The sequence below is a fragment of the Alnus glutinosa genome, chromosome 11 (genome assembly GCF_958979055.1).
Source record: "Alnus glutinosa chromosome 11, dhAlnGlut1.1, whole genome shotgun sequence".
In the NCBI taxonomy this organism is placed as follows: domain Eukaryota; kingdom Viridiplantae; phylum Streptophyta; class Magnoliopsida; order Fagales; family Betulaceae; genus Alnus; species Alnus glutinosa.
Genome location: NC_084896.1, coordinates 14989774 through 15006457, shown reverse-complemented (window position 1 = coordinate 15006457; position 16684 = coordinate 14989774). Strand labels below are relative to the sequence as shown.

The 16684-nt window shown below is 42.9% G+C and overlaps 1 protein-coding gene across 1 annotated transcript in view; it reads left to right on the top strand.

The window, feature by feature from the left end:
* The first annotated feature begins 210 nt into the window (after positions 1-210).
* Positions 211-16684, top strand: part of LOC133881460 (outer envelope protein 64, mitochondrial) — a 47955-nt gene continuing 31481 nt past the window's right edge. Inside the window, exons 1-6 of the mRNA XM_062320394.1 lie at positions 211-655; positions 1128-1280; positions 1387-1511; positions 2777-2902; positions 5620-5802; positions 6030-6174. Of these exons, the coding sequence (XP_062176378.1) occupies positions 303-655; positions 1128-1280; positions 1387-1511; positions 2777-2902; positions 5620-5802; positions 6030-6174 (1085 nt within the window). The 5' untranslated portion in view covers positions 211-302. The remainder of the gene's footprint in view (positions 656-1127; positions 1281-1386; positions 1512-2776; positions 2903-5619; positions 5803-6029; positions 6175-16684) is intronic.

Below are 16684 nucleotides of genomic sequence, written 5' to 3'. Positions count from 1 at the left end.
ATAATATATGTACAACAAAAATTGTGTTTTGAAATGCCAACGTAACATATCTCTGCCGGATAAGGTTATGGATGACATGAAAAATTGATCAACATATGTTGTCAAATGAACTGATTAAATAACGTATGTACAACAAACTCATTGGAAAGGAGGAGGACAAGGAATAAGGATCCTGCCCATTTGAAATTACAGGTGTCAAACTACTTTGATTAAAAGAAAAAAAGAAAAAACTCATAATAGGTAGGTAGAATATTCGCGCGTCTTGTCCGCCTACCTTGATACCCACGCACAACCGGCGCACGATGGCACGTAACCATTCACAGGACCATCCTCCAAATACCATCCCCTCTAAAACCCTCCCTAAACCCCTTCCCCCCACACTACCACTCCCAAAAGCCCTGCAAGCGATGTCGCAGCCACTGAAGCTGATAAAGGCCAATGCGTCCAACCCCAAGCTCTGGATCGTGGTGGGGATCGGCGTGGCGGGGGCCCTGATCGTGGTGGAGACGCGGAGGCGGAGGCGGCGATCGAAGCCGGCGGAAAGGAAGGATTTTGGTGCCTTTGTGGAGAGATTCGTGGTTCTCCCTTTACCTCAGCCTCCACCTCCCGCCGCCAGGCACCCTCTTGCTGGCCTCACCTTCGCCATCAAGGACATGTTTGTTTTCTCACACTCACTCTGCTTTGATTTGGTTTTAAATTTTGTTTTCTTCTTCTTCTTCTTTTTCCTTTTTAATTTTTGATTTGGGCTTTTCGAGGAACTTGTTGTATTTATTTGATTGCGCAAATGGCAAAAAGGAGGCTGTCTTTTATTGCGTTATTTTATGGGTTTTGAGAAATTTGCTTGTTCTACATGTGTGAGCGGAGACCATGTGGGTTATGTTGCCATATCAATATTTTATGGGCTGTGTTCTAGTATTTTGTAAACACTTTTAACTTTAATTTTTGTTTTCCTTTCGCTTCTTTTATTCTTTGGTTTAGTGATTATGTCAGATTTTAGTTAACTGTTTACGTTTGTGTGCAGAGAAAATTTCATATTTTCTTATTTGCGATCACTTCTAGATAGATTTGGTAGAGTGTACAATATTGACTTTTTTCTCTGTCTATTTCTTGTTTGGTGGGTATGGCAGATTTGATTTGAAGGATTATGTGACTGGTTTTGGGAATCGGGATTGGGAGAGACTGCACGAATCTTCTGGGAAGACGGCGGTGGCGGTGACTGCTCTGTTGAAGAATGGGGCTACTTGTGCTGGCAAGACTGTTATGGATGAATTTGCCTTTGGGTAAGCCTTTTACTCTCCCCACTACTTTCCATCTCTCTCTCTCTCTCTCTCTCTAGGAAGATGTAGCAACTTTTGTTATGGTGCTTGTGCCTGATTGTTATCTCAGGATAACTGGGGAGAACATACATTATGGGACCCCAACCAATCCACAAATGTCATCATGTATTCCAGGAGGTTCTTCTAGTGGTTCCGCTGTAGCTGTTGCAGCTGAACTTGTTGACTTTTCTCTTGGTATGTTGCTTGGTTATGTTTCATGTTGCAAATGCTGAATTTTCCCTCTCTTATCTGTCCACTTTGGAAAATAGAACGGCTTGTTTGAACAATGTATGGCTCAGGTCCGTATTATTTTAAGGGTTCTGGTGAATTGTTCTGTGGGCGAATAAGTTTTCGCTTTTATTACTTTCGAGGTTTATTCTTCAGTGAGCAGAATCAGTTATGTGGTTCATAGAACATTGTTCAGTCTCGTCTCTCTATCCATTTCCAAAATGATCTGGTTGCCCCATGACAACACATGAACATTATTTGGATTGAAATATTGTATCTATACTTTCTTTGTTGCAAAGAGAAGGGAGGTGATAAAAAAGACAATCTAAATTCAGTTCGTCGCCAAATAGTTGTAATGTTTTCTTATCTTTATCTTCCTTGGATCATTTATCTTTTATTTGTTGCTACCATTTTTTAGTAATAAATTCACACAAAGCTCTTGAAATTTTAAATAATTTGGGCATTGCATGAATGGTGCACTACATAATATTTCTGTTGTAAGTTACATTGCTATTATGATGTTATTTTCATCTTCCTCACATATTTATATCATCCTATTTTTTTTTTTTTTTTTTCATTATGATATCTCACCTTTTCACATAAGGAGTATCTCAACTTTGGTCGAACAGTTTGATCACATGAATCTGTTGCAGTCTCCCCCCCCGGCCTTCTCTCTCTCTCTCTCTCTCTCTCTCTCTCTCTCTCTCTCTCTCTCTCTCTCTCTCTCTCTCTCTCTCTCTCTCTTCTTTTCTTTATTTCTTTTTTTTTTTTTTTTTTTTTTTTTTTTTGTTTTGTTTTTTTTTTTTTTTTTGTTTTTTTTTGTTTTTTTGTTTTTTTGTTTTTTTTTGTGTGTGTGAGAATAGTTTTATCATACCAACTTCTCTTCAGGTTGGTGAAATTTCAACCAAGAATCCACGCATGGGAATATAACTTTCCTTCTTTTGATTTTCATCATATTTTCCCCCCTTTTCTCATACCCTTCTATGCAGTCAATTGCCATTGAATTGCCTTTGTTACCTAACATTGTAAGTAAAATTGAAGCCAGCTATATGTCTTGTCCATAATAATCAGAGCAATGAAGATAGTGCAGATTTTTAAATAGTTGATGCAGTTTTTCTTATTTACCTTCTTTACTTATTGTCTATGATGGTGATTGAAAGCGTTATGTTGTTTACCTAGTCTTGCTTCTTAATAAATGCAAGTTGATCATAGAAAGGTTCTTTTATTTGTAGGTACTGATACGGTTGGATGTGTGAGAATTCCAGCATCATTTTGTGGTATCCTTGGATTTCGACCATCTCATGGGGCTATATCAACAATTGGAGTTCTGCCAAATTCACAAAGTTTAGACACTGTTGGTATGGCAGATAAACACAATTCTTTAAAAATTGTTCTACGAAATGGCCCTCTATGCTAGCTTGTTTAGTTCTATAATGAATAATCATGTGGAGAAAAACCCTGTTAGCATTGCTTGACTACAACCATGGCAGTTTTGACTCTAACTCTCCCGAAACTATTCTGATGGCCCCACACCAGTAAATCATGAGCTCTTTCAGTACGTGAGAGTGTGTACTGACGTGCTCTGTGTGTGTGTGTGCACGCGCGCGCGGGTTTGCTGTCGGTATTATAACAACACATGAATTTTTTGGATGGTAAAGTCAAGTTTGTTGTTCGTTGAAGCCAAGTCTTTTGTGTTTGCGTTTGAGGAGGGGTGCTCTGTTTTACGCATTTGTGAGAGATGCAGGGGTGCTTTATGATCAGTCTTTCTAGGTAAAGTTGGTGTGGTCTGGTTGTTAGCCAATGTAGAAGCTTTGTCTTAGGCAGAGGACTCTATGGAGTTTGTGAAATAATCCAATGTGGTATTATTGCCTTCATTGCCCAATGTGGTTCAAATAGTCATGGTAGATTCTTGGCAGCTGCAGAATACAGAGGTGGTGGTTGGAGAGGCAGGAAGGGAGAGGTGGTAGGGTCTGGAGGGGCTTCACGGTTGAATTGTGAAAGTTTCTAGGGTACTATTAGTTTTCCTACAATGCTGGAGGCAGTGCGAAGCTCCCTTGGGTTTTAAGTGGAGGTGTTTCCTTGTTTGGCTTGATTGCATCCCCATTGGCGCTGATGTTGCAAGTTCACGTTGGTTCTCTTGGCATAAGATCATACACGGAGGTGGTGGATGGTTCAGGGCGGTTCACGGCAAAAATCATGAAGCACAGAGAGTGCCGGTGTTCCCAATATGTTAGAGCCGATGGTTAAGAGTGTTGTTGTGTGTGGGTTACTTCTCGGTGGCTTGGAAATTCAGAACTGTTAACGATCAGTTTGAGTGGGCTTTTCGCTGGTGTATGTGGGCCTAATTCAGATGTTGACCTCAATTGCAATAGGGAGCTGACAGGTTTGATTAGTTGGTGGGATCTACCTTGGTGCATTGGGGGTGACTTTGACGTTGCCCGTTTCAATAGTGAGAGATCAAGGGCCATTTTCTCTCCTGCTATGAAAGAGTTATACCATTTTTGAGTAGGGTCTTATGGATATCCCTCCCTAGATTGGAAGTTTCACTTGGTCTTACCACCGGGATTCCCCTTCGTGATCTAGAATCGACAGGTTATTCAGCTCTCCTAGGTGGGAGGATCACTTTGGAGACATTGTTAAGAGAAGATTACCCAGGATTCTTTTAGATTACTTTTTTATTCTTCTTGATTGTAGTGAATTTCAGAGGGGCATAGGTTACTTCAAATTTGAAAACATGTGGCTGAAAAATATTGTATTTTGGCGGGTGGTTGTTGTGCTAATGTTGCCGCTTGGCCTTATGGTTTGAATCTTTGGAAACATATTAGGAAGGATTGGGATGTCTTCTATTGTTTTGTTAGTGTTGAGGTGGGTGATGGCTCTCGTACCAGGTTTTGGCATGACGTTTGGTGTGGGGATAGATCTTTGAAGGATACTTTTCCGGGGTTACTATGCTATGCAAGGAACAGGGATGCTTTGTATTCCTTTAGGATGGGTCAGGGAGGTGACGATAAGTTATGTTGGACTCCTTCAAAAAGAAGATCTTTTGAGGTCAAATCTTTGTACAAAGTTCTCCTTCCCAACGTTGACTCCTCCTTCCTTTGGAAGAGCATTTGGAGGACTAAGGAACCTTTTACGATAGCTTTTTTCACTTGGACAGCATCTCTAGGGAAAATTCTCACTTTGAATAATCTCCACAAGTGTTACATCATAGTGAGAGATTGGTATTGTATGTGTAAAAAAAGTGGGGAAATCCTGGCACATCTCTTTTATTGTGATATCGCCATCACTTTCTTCATTGTAATGTCGTAAGAGATTTGTGGAAAATGGTTTTTCAGATGTTTGGAGTAGAGTGGGTCATGTCTAGACGGGTGGGGGATCTTCTGCTTTGTTGGAAAGGAAGGGTTGGTTGGAATGATATCAATATTGTTTGGAATGTAATCCCATCATTTTTAATGTGGTGCATCGAGAGAGAAATGAATGCTCATAGCTTCAATGATTGCTAGAAGACGAGTTTGGATCTCCAATTTTGTTATCTTAAATCCATCTTTGAGTGAATCTCTGCTAACCTCCTCTCTATCTCTAGCTTTGTAGATTTTTGTACTCTCTTTTCTCGTTCTTGTTTTGTTGGGTATTTTTCTCTTGTATACTTCCTGTGTATTTGGATTGCACTCCTTGCACTTTTAATGAACTTATTCACTTATATAAAAAAAAAATCATGTGGACATGTGGGTAGCCAGACTCGTAACTTTTCAGGATTATAATACTTTGCACCACCTTTTCCTTTTTGTGGTTTCACAGAAAAAAAAACTGCTGCAGAGGATGTGAGTTCATAGTTTGTAAACCATATTTTTACAATTTTCAATACACAGATGGCAGAGTTCCTTATACCAACACTGACATCGTATACGTACATGCACACTCAATGGGGTAACTCTATTGGAAGTGTAACTGCAGTTGCTATCTTTCCTGCTTATCACTATATTCGGGGACTTCTTTCTGCCTATTTGTTTGTAACATTTCCTTAATCAATTTTCCTGCTTTTGTTTGTTCATTTAATTATGTGGTTATCTTTCAGGGTGGTTTGCTCGTGATCCATCTACTCTACATCGTGTTGGACATGTTTTACTTCAACTGAATTCAGTGGAGCCTAGAAGGGCAAGGCGGCTTCTTTTTGCTGATGACCTGTTTCAGTTTTCTAAGGTTCCCACACAAAAGACATTATATGTTGTTAGCAAAGCAATTGAAAATCTTTCTGGGTGTAAGTTGCAGACTTCACGATATACACATGCGTAAATATATGGATATATATACACACATACACATGCACATGCAGAAATATGTCGTTTCATGTGTAGTTGCACTTATTATGTTTGATCATAAATACTTACTGCAGAATAGCATTCTTCCAGTCTGACCATGATATCTTGACCAACGAAATGTAGTGATGATATAAAAGTTGCTGCTTTGTTTTGTTTGGTTGTACAGATCAGCCTCCGAAGCACATGAATTTTGGTCAGTATATTGCTTTAAATGTACCCAGTTTAAAAGGGGTCCGAGAACCATCAACAAACCTGCAAAACGGGACATCTACTCTAAAAGCTCTCTCTTCTGTAATGGTTTCATTACAAAGGTATTCAAGAATGATTTAATTTTTGTCTTCTTCCTTTCCGTTGTGTTCTTTTGGTTTTCGTTACTAGATTTATATGTTATAAAATTGATAAGTTTTGATGAACATGTTTTGAAATACTTATTTTCTTAATTTATCATCATGAGATTCATGTTTGTCCTCTTTTTTATTGCTTCATAGGTGAATGTAGAGCGTCATTTGCATTAAATAAATCAAGCTGACAATTGTATATACATGTTTAAGAGTAGGAGGTGGATGAAGTTAAGTACTAAAGAAACTGACTGGTTTGTTGATTTCCAGTGGTTGTAATCTGATCTGACAAAGTAACCTATTTATGTATAGGTGCCGTATGAGAATTATGAGGCAGCAAATGCTAAAGTAGTACTCTTGCAGTTATATAGGTGATGCAGCCATGGAATAAGAGTGAAGGTATTAGTTTAGAGTGATATTCAGATTTGCCAGCTTAAGAGCTTCATTTGTGGGTCATCATCATGTGACGTTTGATTGAATTGAGACCTATGTGATTTCTAGTCTGATGTTCCAAGTGTCGTAGGGTGAAAATTGAGTCATTAGTTTATGAGTTACGGGCATTTTGATGCACATGACAGATCTAGAATTTCATTAAATTCTTATGCATAATTTTATGTTGAGTATACACGTGTGAATGTAAAAGGTTAAGTCCCGCATTGGAACTATCACATGTGTGATTGGTTAATATAATATAATTCGATCCAAACACAGACTTAAGCTTTTAGATTGAGTGATGTCCCAATATGTTATATTATGGTTTTACTAAGAAGACTTCACAAGGTGTCAATCTCCTTAATAAGTGGTATTAGAGCCAATGGTTGTGTGTGGTATAGTGGATGATAGTGGTCACTTTTGCATTTGGAGTGGGAAGGGTGCATATGCATGGATGATGAATCCCTTTTGCAAAGTAAGGATAAAGGTGCACGACATGGATAAAGCTCACATAACTTATAGAAGTAATCCTAGAGACAACCCATAACATTGGTAAAAGCTTCTATTCAAGGGGGAGTGTAACGATGTGGTGATGTACTCACACGTTAGAGGGAGATTGCTAAGTATACACGTGTGAGTGTATAAAGGTTAAGTCCTTCATTAAAAAGATGTGACATGTTTCAGTGGCTCATATAACATAATTGGGTCTAAATCCATATTCTTAAGTTTTTGGGTTGAGTGGTATAGCAACCTGTTATATTATGGTCTTACTAGAAGACTCAACAAGGTGTCAATCTCCCCAACATTTTAGTTTTAGGGTTATTTTTTTTGATAAGTAGGAAACCAATCTAATTAAAAAAAAATTTTTATTAAAAAAGCGTAAGGTGCCCTTTAGTACATTAGGAGTATACAAGGAAAACACCTAGTTAGAAAGAGAAAAGCGAGTGAGAAAGTCAGGAAAAAAAAAAGACAAAGGGTGGACATAAGCCATAGCACAAAAATACAAGGAATGGTAGAACAAGGAAAGAATCTCTTTCAAGGTACTTTCCAAGTCCTCAAAGCTCCTATTATTTCTTTCCCTCTATAAGCACCAAAAGAGGCAAAGGCGCCATTTTCCAAACCGCAGCGCTTCTTGATCTTTCAGAGGACCACCAACACGCAAGCAAGTCGATAACCTGTCTGGGCATAACCCAAGACATCCCAAAATGACTGAAGAGGGAACTCCACCAAACAAAAGCTATATCGCAGTGGAGAAGAAGATGATCCATGGACTCCCTAGTTGTCTTACACATATATCATCTGTTTATCACGATAACATGCCGTTTCCTGAGATTGTCCAGGGTGAGAATCTTGTCAAGAGCCGCGGTCCACACAAATAAGGTCGCCCTTGAGGGAGCTTGAGTGCGCCAAACACTTTTCCAGGGAAAGCGACTACTACCGGAGCTAGCTAACGTGTAAAAGAATGACTTGAATTTGAACACTCATTTTTTGGAAGAGACCCATCACAACTTGTCTTTACTGTCTCTGCTCACTTTGACTGAGTGCAACACTTGGAAGAAAGAAACAAAGACATCCACCTCCCAATCGTGTGCCTCTCTAGTGTAGCTCACGTTCCACTGGATTGAGTCGCCCAAATGCTCCAAATTATCCGCAACAATAGTGTCCTTTACACGACCAATACTAAATAAAGCTGTAAAAGCTACTTTGAGAGCCGTGTCCCCACACCACAAATCATGCCAAAAGCTGATCTTGGAGCCATCCCCCACGACAAATCTAGTGAATCGAGAGAATGAAACCCAACCTTTTCTATGTTCTTCCACACCCCACCCCCAAAGGCACTTGTTGGCTCCAGAGAACACCACCCACCCCATAGGCTACCGTGTTTAGAATCCACCACGACTCTCCACCATGCATCTCTCTCAGACCCAAAGCGCCATAGCCATTTTGCCTAGCAGGGCGCGATTGAAAGCCCTCAAATTTTTTATTCCTAGCCCTCCCTTGGAGATGTTTTAGGGTTATTTTCATAGTTATGTTTGTTCTAGATTATTCTTGAATTTCTAGTAGTATTAAGAGTCTTTTCTTAAATTTTCATAGGCCTTTAGTTTACTAATTAAATTAGGACTCTTAATCCTAGTAGATTAAGAGCCAACGATTTTTCATAAATAGGTTTTATTGTACCTATAAAAAAAAGGGTTTTATTCTATTCAAAGACTTCAGGCTTGATTAACGGAATTATGAGTGATTCATGTCGTTGAAGTGTGCGTGCTTTTGAGTTTTCTTTTCTCTTCTTCTCCTTCTTCTTCTTTTCTTCGGCACAATATTACTATTTAAGTTGCTGTTCACACAGTCCCTGAATAGCAACAGGCCTCTCCTGTTACCTTCTTTACAACTCAAATCAAGCCCTTCTCCTTACTTATCAAAACCCTAAAAAGATTACTGTCTCTACCAAATAGCCATCAAATATTAACACATGCCTTAAAATTCTATTTATTTGCTCAAAGTTCTATTATGCAGAGCTGCCCTGCAACCTGCTTGTTCTCTATTTCAGCCCCTGTTTGCCTTTCATCCTATTTTTTCAAGCCATAAACAAATTACAAGCCGAAACCATAAACCCTAGCTCTAAAAACCCCACTTTCAAACCCTGAGGTCACCACAATTATCCATAGAGGAGTTTCCAAGATCTATCGTAGTCAATAGGTTGGGAGTGATATTTGCTTGTATGGCTCAAGAAAAATTTATTCCATAAATAGATTGACATTATTAAACTTGGCTATTGTTTTAACTTATATTAACCATTTTTTTTTAAAATTTATTTTTATAAGTACAATTAAATGGCTTTCTTCACAAGTATGGCTTGCAATAAAAGCATACATAACCTTAGTAACATATAAATTTGTGATTTTGTATTGAGAAGTTTAATACATTAATATTCCCTTGAGAGGTATATTTTCTCGATTTTTTTAAGCAGTGAAGAGTTTTGGGTGTTTCATGGGGTTCTCGAGCAGTTGGTCGGTGGAAGCTAAAGAGTTTGAAGTGGTGGTTGTAGGAGGGGAATCAGGGGTTCGAATTAGGGAGAGCTGTAAGGGTAGACATAGGACGATCTTGTTGGATAGATCGGAGTTAGCTTGGCTGCTCAAAATCTTCGAGACTTTGGTGTGCGTGGAAGACTCTCGGGTGTTTTGGGATCAGTCTCGGTATGGATTCCCGCGGATCATTGCGCAACGGCATTTCAACAGACATGGCGGTTTCTTGGTTATAGAAGAATTTGTTGGGAGTCGGAGGAAGGACTCGATCTTCATACCGGAGGGAAGAGCCGGGAAAGGCTGGATAAGCTTTCGTGAGGAATTGCGCCTGGTTTCTGAGTATCTAAGGGCAGGTTCCAGAGCCAGGGAGGTTGATTCGGAGGTCCACGCGATTCATAGAGGGAGGAGGAGTTATGCTGAGGTGTTGGCAAAGAATGCTTCCTCGCTGGAAGCACCTTTTGGAGAGATTACCGGCCCTGTAGCTAGAGTGCCGAGTTGGGTTAGAGATCGCTCTGTGGGGTATAAGGGTGATCATTGCCCGGCGAAGAGTGATGTTTTTGGTCTGGCGAAAGAGCATCACGTTTTGGAGTCTCTTCCGGCGAAGCGGATTGGTACTGAGGAGAAGAATTCCCTTGCATGGGCTTCTGAGTTTCGGCAACGTGTGCCCATGCAGACGGTTCCGAAGGTCATAGCGAGGAAAGGAACAGCGGCGGGTGAGTTAGCTTCAGTTCCGGACACGGCTCCGATTCCGACAGTGGCTCAAGCTGGACCCTCTGTTGTGTTGGGAAGGTCGTCTGACACTAGGCATGGTGTAGCCGAACCTACGTTTCTCCCTGCAGCACGCAACAGCCATTCTGGTGAAAGCTTCGATGTGGGTGCCCTCAGAGAGTCGTTAGAAAGGATGAAAAAGGAGATTGACTTTTGGCTGAAGGGATTGGCTTTGGTTGATGGTGGTGGTCTGGGTCGTGCAGCCTCTTCTAGGGCCCGGATGGTGGGTTTCAAAGTGGCTCGGCCCAAATCTAAACCTAAGCCCAAATCGAAAAATATTGCATTATCCATTTCAGCCAAGGCCTCCAAAGGTAAGGGTGTCTTGGAGTGTCCAGACCAGGTTATGGAGTGGAGGGCTAAGGTGGATCCAGTCTTCCCCCCCCCTTGGGCCCATGCGAGTTCGGTGCATGATCTTGGGGCTGGCTCGACTCCGGGCTTGGACGCCGGTAACCTGACGTCTGGTGCCTCTTCCTCTTCGTGGGTTCAGGCTTTGGGTCATGTCGTCGCCTCCTCTTCTCTCGACGGCCAGCTTCGTTCGCCGGTGAGGGAGTCACCTGTGCTGGTTTCGGCAGGCTCAGATCCAGCCGCACGGGGGTATGATTCTCAGTTCAGTCCTCAGAGCTTAGTCGCCGACTGTCTGACTTCGACTCCAGCTCTGGGTGTAGATGAAGGGCAGCTCCAAGGACAGTCCAGACTCTTGGATAGAACTTTCTCGCCCCTTTGCAGCTCTGAGGTGCTGGTGGAGGCAGAGGAGGGGCAGAGGGAGGAGCCGGGTCAGAAGAGTGAGGGGGAGCTGATCGTTGGGTCCGGTGCAGCAGGGGATGAGTTGTGTTCTGAGCAGAAGCAGTTGTTTTGTAGTGAGTGCCCTGCCTTGTGCTTAGAGGGTGGTCTAGTGAGGGTGAAAGACTCGGTAAATTCGCAGTTGAGGAGTGTGGGTATGCTGAGTGTGCCTCGGGAGTTGACAGGGGACGTGTTTGGGCTTCAATCGGTGGATATGGAGATTGTTCCATGCTTTGGTAGTGCTGGAGGGGAAGGTTGTGAATGGATGGGGGGGCCAGTGGAGGATTCAGTGTCCCCTGGTCTGCAGGTTGGACTGTTGGGTGAGGATTCAAGAAGCTTTACTCCCGGGGAAGTTGGTTTGGTGGAGTTCAAGGAGGGGGGAGGGGCTGTTGTTGTGGGTTCTCCTCTCAATGCCTACTCTCTAGACTTGGGTGGCTTGGGGTACTCGGACTGGGTGATGCAGAGTGCTAACGAGATTTACCCCATTGTTGGGATGACATTCGTGGGGCATAAATTGCAATTGTTAGCTTTTCTGTCTTGTATAGAAGAGGAGAGAAAAGAGGAGAGTCGATTGGCTAAAGGACGCACGAAGGGTAAGAGGGAGATCAAGAATTTGGAGAGCTCTATTAACTATGATACCAAAGGCTCCGGATTGAGTAGCGGTAAGAGGAGGGCAAGGGGACTAGTAGTAGTGCCATGAAGCCGAAGATTCTTTCTTGGAACGTAAGGGGGCTGAATAATAGGCGTAAATGCTTAAGGATTTGCAATTTGCTCAGAGATTGGAAGGTGGATCTTATTTGCCTCCAAGAAACAAAAGTTAAGGATCCTTCTAGGCAGTTTGTGCGTAGTCTTTGGGGGTGTAATTATGTGGATTGGTGTTGTTTGGATGCTAGTGGGGCCTCAGGGGGTATTCTTATTTTGTGGGATAAGAGGGTGGTGGAGAAAGTGGATGTGTGCGTGGGGAGGTTCACACTTGCAGTTTCTTTGAGGAATGTTGACGATCACTTTGAGTGGGGTTTTGTGGGAGTGTATGGTCCGAATTGCAGGGTTGATCGGAGGGGTCTTTGGGATGAGCTGGCGGGGATTATGAGTTGGTGGAGTTTGCCTTGGTGTATAGGGGGAGACTTCAATACTACTAGGTTTCCTAGTGAAAGATCTGGAGTTGGTAGTGTAACTGCCATGAGGGACTTTTGTGATTTCATCTCTGATCAGGGTCTTATGGATTTTCCGCTCGCTGGAGGTTCTTATACGTGGTCGATTTCCTGTGATCCTCCTGTTTGGTCCAGAATTGATCGTTTTCTTGTCTCTCCTGATTGGGAAGATAGGTTTCCTGAGGTGTCTCAGAAGAGGCTTCCCCGCCTGTTCTCTGACCACTTTCCTATTATCCTCGATTGTGCTCACTCTTCTGCAAGAAGTAGGCCGTTCAAGTTTGAGAATATGTGGCTCAAGGTGGATGGTTTTGTGGGGTTGGTGAAACATTGGTGGGACTCATTTTCCTTTCATGGCTCTCCTAGCTTTGTGCTTGCTTGTAAATTAAAGGCCCTCAAGTCTAAGTTGAAAACGTGGAATGTAGAGGCCTTTGGTAATGTGGAGAGGAACAAGAGGAAGCTTCTTGAGGAGCTTCAGGCGATTGATATAGTGGAAGGTAGTAGGGCTTTGGTTGAGGGGGAACTTCAAAAGAAGCTGGAGGTTGTCAGTGAGTTAGAGAGATGTTCTCTGTTGGAGGAGGTCTGCTGGAGGCAAAAGTCCAGGGTGACGTGGTTGAAAGAAGGAGATAAATGCACAAAATTCTTCCATTCCATTGCCAACTCAAACAGAAGGAATAACTCTATTGATTCCTTGTTGATTGGAGATTCCATTTCTTCTAATCCGGCAGAGATAGGGGAGCATGTGGTTCAGTTCTATCAAGATCTTTTCTCTGAGAAGCATAGTTGGAGGCCTCGGTTGGATGATCTTTCCTTTGATGCCATCTTAGAGTCAGAAGCAAGGTGGTTGGAGAGAGTCTTTGAGGAGGAGGAAGTTAGAAAGGTTGTGTTTGCTTTTAATGGTGATAAAGCGCCGGGTCCGGATGGCTTCTCTATGGCTTTTTTCCAAGCTTGTTGGGAGGTGGTGCGCTTGGACATTATGGAGGTTTTTTCTGAGTTTCATGCTAGAGAAGTTTTTGAGAAGAGTTTGAATGCTTCTTTTATTTCTCTTATTCCTAAGACTCCAGGAGCTTTGTCTCTCAAAGATTTCCGTCCCATTAGCCTTGTAGGAGGTATCTACAAGATCATTGCTAAAGTCTTGGCCAACAGATTGAAGACGGTTATGGACAAGATTATCTCCAAATCCCAGAGTGCTTTCATCAAAGGAAGGCAGATTCTTGACCCAATCCTTATTGCGAATGAATGCCTTGATAGTCGTATTATATCAAGGGAGCCGGGAGTCATTTGCAAAATGGATTTAGAAAAAGCTTATGATCACGTTAATTGGGATTTTCTGTTGTATATGTTGAGGAGATGCGGCTTTGGGGGCAAATGGTGTTCGTGGATAGCTCGGTGCATTTCTTCTGCTAAGTTCTCGGTGCTTGTTAATGGCTCACCAAACGGTTTTTTCAGTAGCTCTCGAGGCCTAAGGCAAGGAGACCCTTTGTCTCCCCTTTTGTTTGTGTTTGTTATGGAGGCGCTGAGTCGCATGATTACTGCGGCAGTGAGTGGGGGTGTGTTGGATGGTTTCAGAGTGGGTGATGCTTCTTTTTCCCATCTTTTGTTCGCTGATGACACTTTGATTTTCTGTGATGCTAGCTCCTCAAAGATTCGGTCTTTGCGAGTCCTCTTGCTCTTATTCGAGGCTGTCTCGGGGCTTAAGGTTAATTTGGCCAAATCCAGCATTATTCCAGTGGGGAATGTCGATAATGTGGGTAGGTTAGCTGGCATTTTAGAGTGTGAAGTTGCTTATTTGCCTGTGATGTATTTGGGTCTTCCATTGGGGGCTCCTTACAAGTCTACTCGTATTTGGGATGGAGTTATTGAGAAGGTTGAAAAACGGTTGGCTAGTTGGAAAATGTTATACCTCTCTAAGGGAGGGAGAGTGACCCTTATCAAGAGTACGCTCTCTAACTTACCTACGTACTACATGTCTCTGTTCCCTATTCCGGTGAGTGTTGCTTCTCGCATTGAGAAGTTGCAACGAGATTTTCTTTGGGGTGGCATGGGTGAAGCTTTTAAATACCACTTGGTGAGTTGGGAGAAGGTTTGTACTCCAATTTCGAATGGGGGGCTTGGCATTAGGAAGTTGGTTCAGTTTAATCGCGCATTGCTAGGCAAATGGTTATGGCGATATGGCATGGATAGGGATGCTTGGTGGAGAGTCGCGGTGGACTCAAAGTATGGAAGTTTGTGGGGTGGGTGGTGCTCCCGAGAGGTTGCTGGGGCGTTTGGAGTAGGGTTGTGGAAGTTTATAAGGAAAGGTTGGGAGAAATTCTCCAAACTCCTTAGATTTGAGGTGGGGGAAGGGAGTAGGATCAGATTTTGGCATGACTTGTGGTGCGGAGATTCGATTCTGAAAGAAGTGTTCCCTGATCTATTTGGCATTGCTCGGGTGAAGGATGCGTCAGTGGCTGATAATTTGGAAAGTTTGGGCGGGTCCATTCAATGGAACGTGAGCTTTATTAGAGAGGCTCATGATTGGGAAGTCGATGTTTTTGCCTCTTTTTTCCAGATGCTGGGCTCCACCAAGGTGAATATGGAGAGGGCAGATTGTCTTAAATGGGTCCCATCCAAGAAAGGTGTGTTCAGGGTGAAGTCTTTTTTTGGTTCTATGATGTGTGCTGGAGGTACTCGATTCCCATGGAAGTGTGTGTGGCGGTCTCAGGCTCCCCGAGGGCAGCTTTCTTCACTTGGTCTGCAGCTCTAGGCAGAATTTTGACCTTGGACAATCTTAGGAAGAGGAACTTAATTATTGTGGATAGATGCTGTCTTTGCAAGCGGGATGGGGAATCAGTGGACCATATTCTTCTGCATTGCGATTTGGCTTCAGCTCTATGGAACAACATTTTCTCACGCTTTGGGATTGCGTGGGTCATGCCTAGGAGTGTGCTTGACTTAGTTGCTTGTTGGTGGAAGTCTGGGAGATCAGGGAGCGCTACTTCTTGGAAGATGGTGCCTAATTGCCTTTTTTGGTGTATTTGGAGAGAAAGAAACCTTAGGTGTTCTGAGAATCTAGAAAGCTCCCTTGAGGAGGTGCTAGAGTTGTTTCTTCATACTTTGTATGTTTGGTCGATGGCTTATTTGTACCCTTTATCTATCAGCTTTGCTGAATTTCTTACTTCTTTTTCGCTTTCTAGTTAGGTGTTTCCTGTTGTATACTTCTAGTGTACGTAGGGGCGCCTTACGCTTTCAATAATACTATCATTACTTATAAAAAAAAAAAGTCTTATTTTTTTTGATAAGTAAGAAAAGTTTTATTAGAAAAAGTGTAAGGCGCCCCTAAGTACACATGGAGTATACATAGGAACAACCAAAGCCAACTCACTAAAAGCACCCAACAAAACCGTAAAGCCCAAAAGGATCACCCGAGAGGAGCCCACAAAAGAACCCAACAAAACCCACAAGGAGGCAAGCCCTAAAACCCGAAAATCTCTAAACCCACGAGGGCACAAAACCCTACTACATGAGAGCCTTGCCTTTCCCGCGCCTAGAGGGCGCTCTTGCAACGCCGTAATTAATGGAACTTTTCAAATTCAAAAGCTCCCTCTTTCCTTTGGTCTTTTGGCGTGCTATCATCTTGTCCTGATGAAATTAATCTTCCATGACATCAAGGATTGCCAAAGACTCCTCGCCCTGAACCCCGTCCAACGACCAGTCTAAGGGCAACCCATCCCAAAAATCACCATCCTTCTCCCAAACAACTAACTCCCCATTAAGATCATACCCGACAGGCCAATCCTGAGATTGAGAAAAACCATTGCCCTCTACGGATGAAGGAATGATGCGACCTCCCGGTGGGGAGTGAATCCCTATCATCCCAACATCCTTGGCCTCATGAGACGCGGTAGGGGCTATCGCAGCCGGGCGAGGGTTGAGGAACCCCTTTTGAAGGAAACCCTTCTTCGCAGAACCCACAGAATTCTTCAACGGAGGCACTGCAGCTACTTTTTAGCAGAACAGATAAGCGTCTTTGAAGCAGCCAGGGAATCTGCTAACAGCCCCTCATTCTACTTCACTGAGTGACCTTCCCTGAGATCCCTAGCCTTCCGGTAATAGCTCTGGAAAGGTTTAGTAGACTGTACCGCGGGGAGAGAAGAACGAATCTTCTCACCCAATTCAGCCGCCCCTGAGAGAGAAGGAAAAGGGAAGAAAGGTTGAGTCAACCCAGCACCAACACCAACTGAGTTGCTAGACAGAAGGACAAAAGCATCGGGACTAGGCAGCGTGACGGATTCAACCGCTGGAACGAGAGGCAGATGGCTCGACACACTCCCAGAAGATGACAGCCCTAGA